At 52.5% G+C, this 17,421-nt stretch overlaps 1 protein-coding gene across 1 annotated transcript in view; it reads right to left on the bottom strand.

Annotated features, from left to right (window-relative positions):
- The window catches only part of ADAMTS14 (ADAM metallopeptidase with thrombospondin type 1 motif 14), a 69,940-nt gene extending 54,426 nt beyond the window's left edge, over positions 1–15,514 (bottom strand). Inside the window, exons 1-2 of the mRNA XM_037804684.1 lie at positions 15,120–15,514; positions 13,027–13,469 (exon numbers count right to left, since the gene is read on the bottom strand). Of these exons, the coding sequence (XP_037660612.1) occupies positions 13,027–13,469; positions 15,120–15,207 (531 nt within the window). The 5' untranslated portion in view covers positions 15,208–15,514. The remainder of the gene's footprint in view (positions 1–13,026; positions 13,470–15,119) is intronic.
- Between the last annotated feature and the right edge of the window lie 1,907 nt (positions 15,515–17,421).

Raw genomic sequence — 17,421 nt, 5'->3', positions numbered from 1 at the left:
CCGAGGAGCTGGGGGAGGATGTGGAGGTGTTGGACTTCCTCACCTGGATTGTTGCTGACGTTCTCACAAACATTGGGGACAGACTGCCTCATGTGCTGAGCCCTCTGTCTTGGGGTATGAAGCTTGCTGCTGCAAGGAGAGGCTAAACTTGCTTATAATTGTGCCTAAGAGTCTCCCCCTGAGTGCCTCTTTGTTGCTCAGATGTGGCCCTCTCTCTCTCTAACTAAGCCATCTTGGCAGATGAACTCACTGCCCTCCCCCCTACATGGGACCTGACTCCCAGGGGTGTAAATCTCCCTGGCAACGCAGGATATGACTCCCGGTGATGAATCCGGACCCGGCATTGTGGGATTGAGAACATCTTCTTGACCAAAAGGGGGATGCGAAATGAAACAAAATAAAGCTTCAGTGGCTGAGGGATTTCAAGTGGAGTCGAGAGGTCACTCTGGTGGACATTCTTACGCACTATATAGATAACACTTTTTAGGATTTAATGTACTGGAACAGCTAGTACAAATTCCAACCCAGTAGCCTTGACTCTTGAAGATGACTGTATAACAGTGTAGATTACAAGGGGTAACAGTGTGATTATGAAAACCTTGTGGATCACACTCCCTTTGTCCAGTGTATGGACAGATGAATAGATAAATGGGGACAAAAACTAAATGAAAAATAGGGTGGGATGAGGGGGATGATTTGTGAGTTCTTTTTTATTTTTATTTTTTATTCTTATTCTGATTCTTTCTGGTATAAGGAAAATGTTCAAAAATAGATTGGGGTGATGAATGCACAACAATATAATGGTACTGTGAACAGTTGATTGTACACCATGGATGATTGTATGGTATGTGAATATAAATAAAACTGAATTTAAAAAAAAATTTTTTTTAAATGCCTGCCCATTCATCAGGTTCCTGACTCATTTCGCATGTTCGCGTACGTCTGCAATTTTGCTTCTCCTGAACCTCTGCCTGCCATACCATTCATTCGTTCCTTCATTCATTCATCAGGGAATTATTGAGCAAGCCTTGTTCTAGGTGCTGGGGACACAGTTGAAAATTCCTCCACTGACGGAGCTAACTTTCTCCTGAGGGGTGAGACAGACCCTGAGTAAGTGAAACGTGGCATGCCAAACGGAAATGTAAGCCATGAGGACAAATGAAGCAGAAAAGGAGCAGGAGAACCTGGGGTTAGAGTTTCAAAAACGAAGTCAGGGAATATGCCACTAGGCACGTGACACTGAGGCAAAAGCCTGAAGGAGATGAGGGAGCCGGCCCTGGGGGACGAGGGTCCCAGGCAGGGACAGCAGTGATGGCCACGAGGCCGCAGGTCTTGCACAGGCCTTTCGGCTTTTTCCCCAGCGGGGCGAGGGCCCCTGAGGGCTCTGGGCAGAGGACCACCCAGGCTGCTGGTGGAGAACAGACTGCAGGGGGGAGGACGGAGGTGGGGCGATCGGTCAGGGAAGCTGCCACCATAGTCCAGGAGAGAGAGGACGGAGGCTCCGAGCCCCAAGGCTCATGTTCCTGGTAAAACCTGCACGTTTCCCCTTTGGAATTACTGCAGCAAGAATCCCCGCACTGGAGCCATGCGGGACCTGTCCCATACACGGGAGCACAAGTGTTCACTAAGGCTCCACACCTTTGTTCCTGCCGGGAAGCCCCCCGGGAGTGCCTTCCCACCCAGCTCACAGGTCTCCCCATCGCCACACCCTCCTCCCTGCCCCCAGTGGCTCTCAGGGGGTCCCTATTTATTCCTGTCCGGAGATGTCTGTCTGTCCCTTTTCTAGACCTGAACTTCAAGAGGGTAAGCCCTGACCAAGCCACGGACGGTCGCCTTTGGAATGCAACCACTTTAAATAAACATCCTTTGGGCCAAATCTCCAAAATGAACTCCCTGGGAATATCACCAGTAACAAGTGATCTGCTTTCCAACAAAATGTGACCATAGATTAGGGGTTTGTGTATTTTACTTCGTGTCTCCCATCCAGAGAATATGAATTACGAGGTGACAAAATATCAAAACCTCGGCACATCCAGGCCAGCAGCCTGCCGAGCCATGGGCACAGGGCCTCTTTTGGCTGGAGGAGCTAATTCAGAGAGCGGGCTCCTGCCAGCCTCAAGGGGCAGAAATGAGCCTCCACCGTGGGGTGGCGTGGAGGGGGACAGGGTTTTTCTGGGCAGATCAAAGGCATGGATATTTGGTTGGCTTAAAAGCAAAGGCTGCTGTAAACAATCGAAAATACGATTTGTTTTGTATGACTGCGTGGTATGTGAATATATCTCAATAAAATGAAGATTAAAAAAAAAAAAGTCAAAAGTAGATGGTAATATGTACCAGAAAAAAAAAAAAAAAAAAAAAAGCAAAGGCTGACAAAGGGCTTCAAGCAACACTCAGGAACAGGGTTTGCATTCAGCCTCAACCGACCATGTCCTGACAAACAACTTCACCTTCAGACATTTCTCCAAAAAGGGCCCGTTCTATTGCCCTATCAGCTGTGTTACTGAAAGCAGAAGAAAATTAGACTGCAGAGCTCTTTAATGTTCCATGCAAGTGACGTGTAAATAACAGCACCTCACCCCACCCCCAGATATTTTGAAGATGGAAAAAGCAGTAGCAACGGTGACTTGGGGCCAAGATTCGCAGAAGACTCTGTTTGAGTTTCAAACTGACTGTGTGGTTTACATTAGTTTTTTCTCAGTTGCTTTCCAAGTCTTAGGGAAGAGCATGACATGTAAACGTCCAGCAGCTCCACGCCATAACCTTCCCCAAGAAGGACTGGGAAAGCTGGGAAGCACTGGGAAATGCAGTCGGTGGCACAACTTCTGCTAAGTATCCAAGCCCAAGAACTCCCAGGACACACACACACACACACCCAGAGAGCAGCCATCGGGCCAATGGCTTTCAGCATTCACAACCCTGACACTGTCGCCATGGCTACCGCATCACCGGCTAGCATGCGGTTCATGACGTTGAGTTTTCCACTGACTCAGGAGGGACCACGTGGGATGCAGGGAGGGCATTTGGACCCCATCCAGGCTCCAAAATGCATCTGCTGTGTGAGCCTGGGTGAGTGGCTTCCCTTCCCTGAGCCTTGGTTTCCTCATCTGGACAATGAAGAGGGGAGCTGGAGGCCCCTAATGCTTCTTCCAGCCACAGCTGTCAACAAGTCAGATCAAAGATCACTGAGCTCAGATTCAGGACAGGAAGTTTTCATAACACAAAGATGATCTGAAGATGCCCGAGTCTGTGTTCACAGAGTTCCTTGCCAGGAATGAGACAGCATGTAAATATTATCATGATCGTTACTATTATTATTACTATTATTATGTCTCAGGATGTAGAAGACAGGGCAAGACTTGCATGCCAAAAAAGGAACGCTGAGCCTGGCAGATGGTTTGGGAACATTTCACTGCAGAGTCCAAGGGGTGCGGAAATTCTCTGGGTTCTCACTGACCCCCGACTGGGCCTCTACCACACCGAGCCTATGTGGCAGATGGAAAGGCAGGTGGGCCCCACCCACTCACCTGCCCCCCCAGTGGCATGGGGGCACCCCTCTCTGCAGCACTACCTAAGGATACCGAGGAAGGAACACAGACCCAGCTCCAGCACCAGCCCTGCCGGAATGGAAGGCCGGCTCTGCTCCAGTGAGGTGATGTCTGGCTTTTATTCCATATCATAAATAAGTTATTCATCCCAGGCAGACAGCAAGGCCTGGCAGTGGGGAGAAAAGGGGAATGAAACTCTGCAAAGTCAGGCCCTCCAGGACCCAGACACTGGAGCTCCACTCAGACAGACAGAGGCACAGATGGAACGAGACTTCCGGGAAGCAAGAGGAGGAGCGCTGAAACCAGCCAGCTGTGGGTCATGCCTCAGTTTCCTTCTATTTTCCAAGAGATCAACAGTAACATAAGAGCTACTAGTTATGGTTCCAGGCAGTGTGACACCACTTCAAGTACGGGATTTCCAGCAAAATCACACAAGACACACCCCCTTTGCAGAGGAGGAAACGGAGGCTTGGAGAGGTCAAGCCACTTGTCTAGAGTCAAAACGGAAGAATATTTGCCAAGGAGGCTGCCAGAGTTCCTCTGACCCCATACCCATGACTTTTTGCATTGAGATTTAGCTGCTCCTTCCATCAAGAGGAGGAGTCCATTTCCCCACTGCTGGAAAATCTGCTCTGGCTTTATGACTTGGTTTGACCAGTAGAAGGCAGCAGAAGTGACATTATGCAACGTCCAAAGCTAGGCCTTCAGGAGCCCTGCTGCTTCCTCCTTTGCCTTCTTGGTGTGCTACCCTGAGGTTGCCGTGAAAGAAGCTAGGAGGCCACCCAGAGGAGAACTGAGGCAGGCAGCCGGGCCACCTGCGAGCACCACCTGCCAGGCATGGGACTGAGACGAGCTTGGACCTCTGGCCCGGCTGACCCTCCAGCTGAGTGCAGCCGTGCGAGAGAGCCAGGCACAACCAGCCAGGAGCCAGCCAGCCAACCCACAGAATCATGAGAGAGAGAAAGCAGGTGGTGTTTTAAAGTCCTGAGTTTGGGGCTGGTTTGTTACACAGCAGTGGATGGCTGATACAGCCACTCTGTTACAGAGTGGGCAAGTACAGAACCCTTTCTCCACACTGCCTGATTCCCCAGGATAGCCTGTGCTGCCCTCCTTCCGGGATTTGGCTGGGGTCAAGGAACCCCACCCTGACCCCTGGCCCTACCTGAGGCCCAGGTCCTCAGACACCCCACTGTCAAGGAGTGGCTGTAGAGGACGCCCTCTACAAAGAGTAAGAGGGGGCTGCAGGCCACTTCTCACACTGCAGAGCAGGTCACGGGCAGCTCTCTTTCTCTGCAAGGAGGCAATTTCTTGTTTTCATTCTACAAACATAGATTCTGAAAAATAGACCCAGTGTTTCTCAGGGAACTGTGTTATCTGAATAACAAACATGATAAAGTGGCCACACCCACAGAGCAGGTGTGAGTGCTAGAGAAAGAAACTCAATGGTGAAGAGAGCACCAAGGGCAAGGAGGCCACCGGCTTCACCCCCACGCCCACGTGGGCCAATGGGGACTGGACACGTGCGGGTATGCTGAGGCTTGCGGAGGAGCATGCCACAGCTGACCCGCAGTGTCTGCAAGGGGTACAGGAGGGCAAAGGGTAATGTCCATGTGTCATCTCTGGCCCAGAGGCAGACGGACAGTCAGCCACAGAGAAAATGACAGACATGCTGACCCTCCTCACAAAAAAGACGCCAATGTGAGCCTCTGTCACCTCTGGAACCGAGCCTTCCACGTCTTCTCACTCAGTCTGTTCACCCAGCACCCACTGAGGGTCTGCCCTGGTCAGGGCCCATGCTGGGGTCTTAGGGGCAAAAAGGGGACTCAGCCTCAGAACCTGCCCTTCAGGAACCTCCAGTGTGACTGCTCAGGGTGAGAAACGAAAACGGTGACACACGGAGCAAGGTGCACCCTTAGCAAAACTAACACACCTGGGCTGAGGCTGGGACCCCCTAACCCAGCTTTCACCCAGATGGACTCTGCCTGCCCAGACATATGCAGAGGCCCCTTTGGGGGTGGCAGTCAGACAAATGGGGGGCTCCTGACTTCCTCTTCTTTCCTGCCACCCACCTTAAGACACAGAAGGCTCAAGCAGCACACACATGACAACATAATAGGTAAGTATACTGCTCTATCCAGTTACTTCGCAGACAAGGAAATTGAGGCACAGAGAGGTTAAGCCATTGTCCAAGGTCACACAGAACATAAAAGGCCAAGCTTGGATTTCACCCTACCTAGGCAATCTGGTTCCACTACACATACCCATATTGCCTCACTGACAATCTGGGGCCTCCAGTCAACAGCCATGCTGTGTTTGATCTATATACAGGCTTAAAATTAGAAATCTTGACTTAAAAATCCATATTTCTGATTTCTGTTCAGAAAAATTCAAAGACCCTGCCACATTAGCTTGACACTCCCAGTCAATGGGGCATGTCCTCTTCAGGTCACCACAATCCCAGGCCTCCACACTCCACATCCTCAGGCAGAGGTGGGAAGCAGAACAGAGCTGGGGCCTTCCTGAGGGGTCAGCAAGACGGCCCACTCACTCACTAGCTAGCAAGGAGCTGCCCGGGGTGGAGGTGGAGGTGGCACAAAGACACCAATGAGCCACAGGCAAATTTCCTTCCTGCCTGCACCAGCAGCACAGCTGCAAAAATGGGTATCTCCTGCTTACAAACCTCTCATGGCTCCCTATGGCCTCACAAGCAAGTCTCAGCTCCCTGGTGAGGCAGAAGTTTTACAAACTTTATTTTCACTACCCCTCTTTTCCTGTGGAGAACTGAATGACTTGCCATATCTTTAATCCTGTGAATCCCTCCCTAAAGAATACCCACAACTCTTACCCACTGACTTAAAAAAACTCCTACTGATCCTTTAAAACCCAGACCAAATGTCCCTACAGAATACCCACGATTCTTATCCATTGACTTAAAAAACTCCTATTGATCCTTTAAAACCCAGCCTGAATGTCCTCTTCCCTGAGCACTTCTCTTTCTTAGCACCCACCCCTGGGCCACCCACTGAGGGCATCGTGCCTCCTGCATTTCCACAAAGCACTGAAATCTCCACTTGTATTTGCTGTTTCCTACTGTTTCACGGGTTTGCCAGCCTTCTCTTTAAACTGTGGGGTTCCAGAGTACGGGGAACAGAGGGTCATATCCCCAGGACCTGGTGCAGGGCCTGGTCTGGACAAGGGCCCTCAGATCCTTGGCAGAGTGCCCCACTTGGCACCTCTCAGTGCTCCCCTGCCCTGGAAAGTGCCTGGGGTCATTAGAGACCAGCTGGGACACAGACACCCCTACGTACCGAGCGGGCTCCATTTGTCCGCTTCTGCAGAGGAAGCCACATGGCGCGAGAGGCAACGCCCAGCCAACCCAGGGACCAGAGGTGGACTCGGCCGCTGGGAGCACGGCCAAAAAGGTTTAGGAACTTACTCAAGGCCAGACAGCTCATCTGCACTGGAGTCTGCAGACCCCCACATTTCCCACAGACCCCCCCATTTCCCGCCACCTGGACCGCCTCCTCCTAATTACCACTGACAAATCACCCTCTCACGGGGCGCCTTGCAGCAGGCCAGGCACTTTATGTACACTATGTCACTAATTTTCACAATAACCCTACAAGGGAGGCTCTGTTATCCCATTTCTTTGAGAACAGTTTTATTGAGATATAATTCACATACCATAGAATTCACCCATCTGAAATGTGCAATTCAGCAGTTCTAAGTCTGTTCACAGAGGCGTGCAGCCATCACCACAAATCATCAACCCATAAAAAAGTCCCAGGCCCTTTCACCATCAAGCCCAATTCCACCAACGTAAGCCCGTTTTAAAGACAAGAAGACTGAGGCTCAGAGAGGGTCCCCAACTCAGGGCTACGCAGTGGTGAGAAGCAGGGTTGAGAGTCCCCCCCCCGCCCCCTCCCCACGCGGCCTGCCAGGACTCTGCTGAGTGTAACCCGTCAGAAATGCAGGATCCAAAGAGGGTGGAAAATGGAACCAGATGTGACAGATCTTACACGTGTGGCTGCTTCCATGCCAGGCCCATGAGTCATGGAAGGCACTGAAGGCAGAGCGGGGAGCACAGCACAGACAAGCCCAATTGCCCAGTGCAGGGGCAATGCGCCCCAGGACCTGGGGGAGGCAGGGCACAGGGAGACAGGGATGGCCACGGGGAAGGCAAACCTGCTAGAGGCCGGCAGTCTGCGTTCCACGTGGGCCCACTACCCACACCCCAACAGGTCCTCACAAAGGTGAGGGGTCACAGGGAAGGCCGGTGGACTGACTGGACAGGCACCCTACAGAAGGCTCTGTGAGTACATGACAGCATCCCTCAAACCCAGAGGAAACACTTTGTGGCTAGAATTGGGCTTCCCCCACATCCCTTATTTCCTGTTCCCAAATATCCTCAAACCTGCCTGGTCAGTTCTCTCTGCTGGCCAGGGGCCTGGCATTTTCCTTTTATGTTTATAATATTTGAACAGTCTTAAGACAATGTCACCTCCTCCAGGGAGCTTTCCTAGATGCCCTAACCAAAAATAATCTGGTCCTTCTGCTATTGTTCTTCGCAAGATTGTAATTTGTCTACTTCTATGCCCCGGTCCCCCATTAGCCTGCAAACTCATCCAGGGCAGGGACCCAGACTTCCTTATTCCTGGATCCATCCTTCCCTCTCCCCCAGCCATGACACACAGAGCCATGCACACAACCCTCCCCAGGGTCTGTCTCAGGTGCCCAAGGGTGAGCAACTCTATAGGGTAGCAGAAGTGGAGGGGATGATGCTCTCTTCACCTCACTGCAGGTTCCAGCCACCAGTTTAGACACTGTACTTCTCATCAAAGCAGGCACGATGCCGAACGGCAGCAAGTCTGTCCACTCAGAGCAGGGTTTGTTCAGGCCAGGCTCAAGGAGTCATCCCATTCCTCTCTGCACCTACAGCCTAGGCCATGCCTAGAGCCCAGCAGATCCTCGGTACTGACCAGGGGAGCAAGGAATTGATGAAAGGTTTACGGGGGCCTCGCTCCACACTCCTCCAGCAAGGCCTGCCGCACAGCCACAAAGTGCCGCTGTCAGAGTGGGATGGGGCTCTGAGCTCACGAATTCCAGCCTCATGCACCAAGGACGCAAGTGAGGCCCAGCAGGGTGGGGGGTGGGGAGAGGTTGCCCAGGGTCACACGGCCGTGAAACAGGGTCCCCCAACCCAGCCCAGCCTCCTTCCATATAGCCGTCCCCGCCCTGCAGCCCTAGGGCCATCCTGCCCTTCCTGTGAGGTCAGACCAGGGCCCGCCTGCCCACCACATCTTCTGGGCTCCACTCCCCAGCCCTGTCAGCATGGTGCTCTCTCATCTCTGTCTGACCATCACTCTCTTGCTCAAGCTCTTCTCTCTGCCCACTCTCTGCCCCCCAGCGAACTTCTATTCATCCTTCAAGACCCAGTTTAAATGTCTCCACCTTTGATACCAAAAATTATAATTACTCCCATTTAGTGTTACCCACTATGTTCTGGGAAACCAAGCAATCCAATGTTGAAACTACTTCATTTGGAGTCCCCCCTCTGCTTGGTACCCAGGCTTCAAGGAGGTGGGGAATGAGTCTTTGGAGCCCAGAGCCGCCTTCTCTGCAAAGAAGGCAGAATAACAATATCTGTGTGCTTCCCTCATAAGACTGAAGGGGACAAATGGGCTTTGTACACTGTGAAGTCCGGTGCTAACAGAAGCTAACAGTATTCTCTTCCTACCCACTCCCCATGACTCAGTTTCCTCATCTGCAGCGTGGCCCGGCTTGTGGGAGGGCTCATTCCACTGCTGTTATTTCTTGTGTTCCTCTCATTTCCTTATGATCTCCCTCTGCTCCTTGCCCAAGGCCAGCACTTAGTATATATCTTTTTGGAATGAATGTCTTTAGCATTTGAGATGTTAGAGAAGATAGGGTTAAAATTCAGAGACCACATAAAGATGTGGTGTTAATCTCATCATCAGAAATGCTGCACCACGGCTTTGAGTCCAAAAGTGATCTCAGCTGGGTCATTGTGAAACAGCCCCTGGCTCGCACGCGACACAGGGCAGTTTTCTGGAGTGGGCTAGAAGTAAGGACAGCCCTGCTGAGAAGGCCCCTGTGCTGGGCTGTGGCCCCTGCAGCCACAGGGGGACAGGCAGAGTGAGGGAGAAGGGCCTGAGGCCTCCAGGAGCTGGATTTCAGGGACTGGCCTCAGGAGGCAGCTGAGGGCACACGCAGGCACCAAACCCACGGCTCAGACCCCTGAAGTCCATTTCTGCCCCTCACTAAGGGCAGGAGAAAACAAAGCAAGCCACTCCCCAGAGCCTTGGTTCCACAAGGGCTGCAGAAGTAAGCTCTGGAAGCCCAGCCGCAGACGGCCTCTGAGACCCGATGCAGCCCCTGCAAATGTCACGCAGAATCAGTTCCCATCTGCCAGGGGGCATCAAGTGCAGCCCCTCTTTGGACAAAGGGGAAGAATAATGCCCCGACCCTATGGCCCAGCCATCCCACTGCTAGGCATAAACCAAAAGAATTGAAAGCAGGAACTCGCACAGATACTTGTACTCCAACATTCTATGTGGCATTATTCACAATTGTCAAAAGGTGGAAGCCACTCAGGTCCATCAATGGAGAAATGGCTAAACAAAATGTGGTATATACATACGATGGAATACTATTCGCCCATAAAGGAATGAATTTCTGATACACGTGACAATAAGAATGAACCCTGAATTCATCGAGTTGAGTGAAATAAGCCAGGCACAAAAAGACAAATATTGTATGATCTCACTGATATGAAATAATTAGAATAAGCAAATTCAGAGAGTCAGAGACTAGAATGTAGGTTACCAAGGACCGGGGTGGGGACAGAGAAGGGAGAATTAATGTTTAATTGGTTCAAAGTTTCTGCTTGGGGTGATGGAGAAGTTTTGGTAATGGGTGGTGGTGATGGTAGCACAATATTGCGAATGTAATTAACACCACAGGATTGTATACTTGAAAGTGGCTAAAATGGGAAATTTTAGGTTTTATATATGATACCAGAATAAAAATAAAATAAAATATCCCATAGAACTGTACAACACAAAGAGAGAACCCTAATGTAAACTATGGACTACACAGTTAGTAGTATAATTATAATAATATTGTTTCATCAATTGTAAAAAAGGTACCACACTAATAATAGAGTGTTTATAATAGGGAAAACTCTGTGTGGGGGGTGTGGATATATGGGAACTCGGTACTTTCTGTATGATTTTTCTGAAAACCTACAACTGCTTTAATAAATAAAAAAATAATGTTTTTAAAGAGATGGGAGCCGAAGTCACCCAGCTGATGAGGACATTCACTCAGAGGCCAGCGAAGTCAGCAACACTGGCCGAGCAGTGCCCGGCCCCAGGCCTGCCCCCCAACAACCAGCGTAGTCACCCTCAGTAGAGTGTGGCTTGTCGTCCTGCCCATGCACCATGTGTCCCTAGGATGGCACCTCTTGGGGTGCAGGGGCAGGGCCCTTGATGACAGAGAGTCTTGACCTTGTCAAAGGGCTGCTGGGAGGGTTTGACAAGGGAGGTTTGCAGGGCACAGAGAGGTGGCCAGTTCCACTTACAACGTGATGACTCTGCACTCACACCTTAGTTGAGGTCCCCAGCGTGCACTTACTACAGAGCACTGCCTCGCTGCCTTCTGCCAGGACAGTATTCAAGGAGCCCTGTGACTGAAGAGCTTATACTGGCTTGACGACTTTACAAGAAATCCACTATTTAATTCAGGTACTTTCTGTATTTCTGACTGCATGGGCACTGTATCCCGAGGGGATTCCTTATAGCCCACTAGCCAAATGGCTGCCTGAGGGCTCCTGCTGCACAGAAATGTGAAATGCTGAGTTGGGGCCAGCAGCCGAGGCTCTTGCTGGAGTCGGGGCAAGGATTAGCCTTCCCCGGCTGACCCTACAAGCTGTCTTCCTCAAAGTCTGCTCCAGGGAATCTCTCTGTCAGGATCACCTGGAGAACTTAGTAGAGACGCAGTTCCTGGGTTGCTCCCTGCAGAGACTCGGATTCTGCATCTCTGGTGAGGTGCTCAGGTGATTCCAGTGTATGTCCAATGTCGAGAACCAACCTAGACCACACTTTCCCAACGCAGGGAAGGGGGTGCAATATCAACCACAAGGGGTAAAAATTGGTTGGGGGGGGCAAAAAATATTGTTTTTATATACAAAGCATGACTATACATAAAGCATATAAACAGATATTCAATATACCTGTGATTTTAAATTTTCATGGCAAAAGCAATTAGGAAAACAATTTCTAAAAAGCCTCCTTAGGGAAGTGATAATGAAATAAAAAGTTGAAAAAACTGGCCTAGACAAAGGCAGCCACGACGTTCAGCAGGAAGACACCTCTTGAGGATGGGAAGACGGTGAGCTGTCCTCCCAGCCCAGCCACTGAGGAAGGACACCCCTTATCACCCCTTTCCCATCTGACTCTTCCTCTCTTAAGGCTGAAGGGCAGAGGGGCAAAGGGGTCCCTTCTTGGGACACATCAGCTCATACCCAAGGTTGCTGGCAAAATAGAGACTATAGAAAGAGCCACCCATCAGCCCTTGAGGCTGCCGGGCAGGCTCCCGAGGGCCTGACAATCTGAGGACGGTGCAGCGAGGAGAAGGAGATCTCGTGGGAGTGGAGAGTGAGCGAGGGAGAAGCCAGACCATGGCTTTCGGGTTTTCAATATGGAGTCAGCCAGGCAGGGGTGTTCCCAGCACCAAGGAGTGGGGAGAGGGTCCTAAGAAAGGAGACATGCAGAGCAGCTGGGAACGAGCAGGCTGGCTTTGGAACCAGAGATACTTGGGAGAACAGGAAGGAGGTAATGGTGAAAATAAGGACAGAGCTAACACCAACAGAGCCTTGATGGTGTGTGGGGCAGGAGCCAACCACCCGATGCCTGCCAGTGAGGTCACTCATAGCAGTAACATGAGGGCAGGGACCATGCTGGCGTGCAGGACACACAGAAAATACACGCAGGAGGAATCAATCCACATTTTACACGTAAGGGAAAGAGTCACGGAGAGGCTAAGGAACTTATCCAAGTCCTCACAACTAATGAGTGAGTGGCACAGCCAGCACTGGAACCCCAGTAGCCAGGCTCCAGAGCCCACCTCCCTAACCCCGGCGTTGGTCGGGGCTCAGCGATCCCAGCCGGATAAGCTGTGGTCCAGGTGGGTCCCATGGATGATGAGGGGATGGACAAGACAAAGGAACCATCCCAACTTGGCCACTTCACCCCAGGCAGAGCATGGTAGCCAGCAGGGAGCATGGAGCACTCCGGAAGGCAGCACAGTCCCTGAACTTGGCCCAGCCCGCACGACGTACCCACAGGAATCCCAAACACAGGGGAGCCAGGAGAAAACCATGTTGGGCTGGCTCAGCTGGCCTGGACTGGAGGGGTGGGGAGGGAAGGGGGAGAGTCAGAGGATGTGTCGCGCCCCTTACCAATCCATCGCAGTTGCTGATGGCGACAGCTGCCCGCGGCATGCCCATGACGCCCCCGGTGTAGACACACTCGTGCCGCAAGGGCTGCCGGTACAGCTCCCGAAAATCCTCCTGCCACTCCACCGAGGCTCCAGGCACCACCAGCCGGCGGTTGGGACGCACTCGCAAGTGCAGTTCCTTCCCGAAAACAGTCACGTTGAAGTACAGGGAATCACGTCCTGCCCTGCCAGGCCACAGGGTCCCTCCTTTGGGGCTCGGGGGGCTGCGAGCCACCCGGCGGGGACTGGAGCCTGATGGTGGTGTGGGTGGCCTGCCCACTGCCTCACTCCCTGCAGAGGCTGCTGCTGGGCCAGACACCACGTGGGAGAGGAAGCGTCCCCGAAAATCTGTGCTGCAGGGCACGGTCACGACATAGTCCCGGAGCTTCCCAGAGAGGCGCAGCTCTGTTGAAGTAAACAAAGAGTTACTTCAATGCAGACTGTGCAGAAGTAAGGGGAAGCCTGACAGCCCCCAGGGGCAGGAGAGACAGGGCAGGGAACTTGGCCACACTGCTTCGTCCACACCCGAGTGTCACCTGGGGTGGACATTTTCATCTGTCATCCATTTTCCATCCATTGGGTCTCTACCCTGGGATGAGTGGTGTTCAAGTACTTTGTGGGCATAAATTGCTCCCTCTAACCCTCAACTTGGCAGAAGAAAACTGATGCCAAACAGAGCCCTGTCACTCTAGCAACAGGCATTCCAACCTTGGGCACTGCCTAGGAAAGGAGTGAAATTCCCCGAAAGCCCCCAGGGCAGAGAGGGAAGGCCAGATCTGCCCCAACCTCCCCAAGGTCTGAAGTCACCAGCTCAGCCTGGGGTAGGGACCTCCTCCCCAAGCTCCCAAGAATGCAGCTGGCAAAACAAACACACCTAGAAACCCAAGGGATGGTGGGCATGTGTCAGGGTGGAAGGAGGAGCTGGAGAGGGGAGGGAGGGAATACATTCTCTATATTTTCCTAAGTATAGAAAGAAAACTTTTTTAAGAAGTGTACTGGCTGCCGAGATTTCTGCATGGCCCAGCCCCAAGGAGGTAAATATAGATCTTCAAAAATAAAAGATGCTTGGGGTGACCTGCCCACTGGGGCTGAATTAAGTGTGAGGTCATGGCCCCAGGGTCCAGGCTGTGTGCCAGTGCCCAGTCTTCCCTTAGGTCTCTCTGAGCCCAGCCATGCCGGGTGGGAATGACAGTTCCCTGGCTTCCAGGCCTGGTGAGTCATGGATACAAGTTCAAGAGGAATTTTCATTTCCATAAGGCTCAGTCTCTTGCCACCTCCTACCCACATTCACAGCACTGATAAAACCCAGAAACGATGGGTCTTGAAAATCCCATATGCCCAGGGCAGTTATAGGTGGAAACGTGTCCCCTCTCCTCTGGTTTTACCCACTGCAGCAGAAGACCCCCAAGAATGCTGCAGCAGAGGTCCCACTTTGGTGCATGAACAACTCACAGACAAGCAGGCAGCCTGCCAGGAGAGGACCAGAGCCCCCCCACCCCCAACCCACATGCTCAGAGCCACCAGGAGGGCATTCCATGCACAAGTTGAGGGTGGAGTATGTATGGTCTGTGCATGAGAGGGTGTCTGCACCAAGGGACCGTGCTGGGGCTGGCACAGGGTGAATGTGCTTGGGCAGGGGCGAGTGCCCTGTGTTTGCAGAAGTGGGGGCAACCACCTGCCGGCCTGACTCTGTAAAAAACAGACACATACATGTGCACACACAAGCACAACTGGACACAGACAAATAACACATACAGAAGAAAAACACGAGAGAGAGAGAGAAACAGAGATTCAGATACATCAGATACATTGTCCCTAGGGAGAGACTCAGTGTTCCAGGACGCCCGGCCTGCTTCCCAAATCTCCTGGGGTCTCTCCCTCCTGTGCCAGAAAGGGAGAAAATGCGTGGAACAGCGCCAGCGGCACACGAAGAGAAAAGTGAGCTCAGCCCCAGCTTTCAGTTCCCTCTGCTTGAGTCCCCCCCGCTGGCTCGAGCACCCGGGACCACCTGCCTCTCGTGCCCCGGTGACCCCACGCGCCCCCGCCCGCACGCACCTGGGGTCTGGCTGCCCGCCGCGGTGGCCGCACAGAGCGCGCAGTGCAGGGGAAGCAGGCACGAGAGCAGCGCGCGGAGGGGAGCCATGTGGCCGCGCGGGGACGCGGGCAGGGAGGACGCCCGAGCTCGGAGTCCCGGGCTGCGGGCGGAGGCTGGGGTGCGCCCCAAGCTGTTGCAGAGACCGCCGGCCTCCGGCACCGCCACTTCCCCTCCTCGCAGCCTCCTGCTCGCCCGCTGCGGGCCCCACGCGCGGTGCAGCCGCCCGGACCGCGGGTTCCCGGCGCCCGAGGCTGCTGGCGGGAGAGCGGAGCCGCCGACGCGCCAGCGCCCGGGTGCCTACTGCCTGCCGCTCCTTCCGCCAGTGCGGTGACGCTCCCGGGACGCGGCGAGAGCCCTGCGAGGGGCAGCGGGGCGGGACGGGGGTGGGCACACCGGGCGGGGCGGGGCCGGGAGCGGGACGGATGGGGGGCGCAGCGCGCCCGGGGGCGGGGCTGGGGTTGGGGAGAGCAGCGGCTTGTGGCCCGGGATCGGAAGTGCCACGCGGAGCCGGGGCAGGGGCTCCGGGAGCGTGGGGCGAGTGTCCTCTCAAACGTCTGGGCTCTCCTGGAGTGACGGCCCCAATTCTCTGTCCATGGCCCTGCGCCCCTGCCCCACCAGCTCCCTCCTTTTACCCTCCCCACATACCCCTCTCACCGGCTCAGCCGCAAGGCTTACTCTTTCGCTGTTCCACGCTGGGCGTAGAAGGGATGCCTGACTGTACTTAGGGTGGAGGGAGACAGTGAGTCTTCCGAGAGGAAGGGCATACTCTTTTTTCTCTCACAGTGATCTTGATGCCCCACTATCCACCCTTGGATCTTGAATCTACCCATTTTTCAGACTAGACCCTCCCCTGGGCCCCCATGACTGATGGGTATCCTAGGCCAGAGCCAGGCTGAGCAAGGTGAGGAGTTGAGAGCCTTGGTTCTACAGTCAGACAGTCCTAGCCTCAGTTTCCTCATCTGTAAAGTGAGTGTTATATATAACACATAGGTGCTCAATAAATGATAATTGTCCTCCACTTCCACCCCTGGCATCTGAGGCACCTGCCGCACCAAGATGTACCAAGAGATAATGAGATGAGAGTGGTGCTGAGAAGGTTAAATGCCACATCCCGAAATTGCCAAGACCAGTTCAGGAGTCAGGGTAAATAGCCCTAAAGAAAGTTATGCATCTTGCTTTACTCTGTAAACATGTTCCTGACAATCTGCAAGTAAACTGTATTTCAAGTAATCCAGAGGTAGGAATTGGAGAAAGGAGGTTTTTTCCCCTAAGAACTGTGAAATAAAGACTCTTTGTGTAACTCTATGATGACACTGTGAGCCATTGATTGTATTCTTTGGATGGATTATATGGTGTGTGGATATATCTCAATAAAATTGCATTTAAAAAAAGAATCTTGGTGTAAATGGCATAAAGATTCTATTATTTCTGTTTTTGAGTTCAGACACTTTGTTGTGAGGCTTTCTTAAAGGGAGGCACACTAGCAGATTGAAAATCTCTGCAAAGACTTCTAATGGGAATTTCAGAGCCCCGTGAGAGGAGATATGGGTTCCTACTCTGCTCCCACGTGAGCTCTTCCGGTCCTATACCCTTGTCTCCAGTGTGATTCCTTGTCTGCCTTCCGGCTGTGTGGGTGGAGAGGTGAATTCGCCCTTGTGGCCCCAGGACCTGGCTCAGGCTTTCCTGAGAGGCAATTCTTGTTGAATGAATGAAGTGATGCTGAGGTTTGGAAGGTCCAGTGCATTTATGGAGCAGCTTCAGAGAGCTCTAGTGATGTGTCCCAGGTCACACGACTCCTTAGTAGAAGAGCTGGAGCAGCACCCAGGGCTAGTGTTGTACAGGCTGTGTGACCAAGGACAAGTCATTTACCTCTCTGAGCGTCAGTATGTTTTCTGCCAAAGGGGAAATCATGAGGATCAGAGGAATTACTAGGTAAACTCTAAAGTCCCATGGAAATACAGTTTATTATATTCCAAGCAACATCAGAGCATTTGGAAACGGCACCACCAAGCTAATGTATACTAAGTTTGAGAAGAATTATGTTCCTCTTTGTCTTCTTTCTGGTCCCGTAAGATCTTAAAGAGCCAGGCTAGCGTTTGTGTGAAAACCAATGAAGCCCAAATATAATGGGGGGGGGGTGTCTTGGGGGGAGCTTGGAGGAAAGGGTGTGGGATAAGCGAGCAGACTGGAGCAGTTTTGGTTCCAGCCCTTCTCGAACCCACTAAACAATCTCAGGATAAAATGGTTTCTCTTCTCATGGTC

The sequence above is a fragment of the Choloepus didactylus genome, chromosome 15 (genome assembly GCF_015220235.1).
Source record: "Choloepus didactylus isolate mChoDid1 chromosome 15, mChoDid1.pri, whole genome shotgun sequence".
NCBI lineage: Eukaryota > Metazoa > Chordata > Mammalia > Pilosa > Megalonychidae > Choloepus > Choloepus didactylus.
This window is presented reverse-complemented; position numbering and strand designations above follow the sequence as displayed.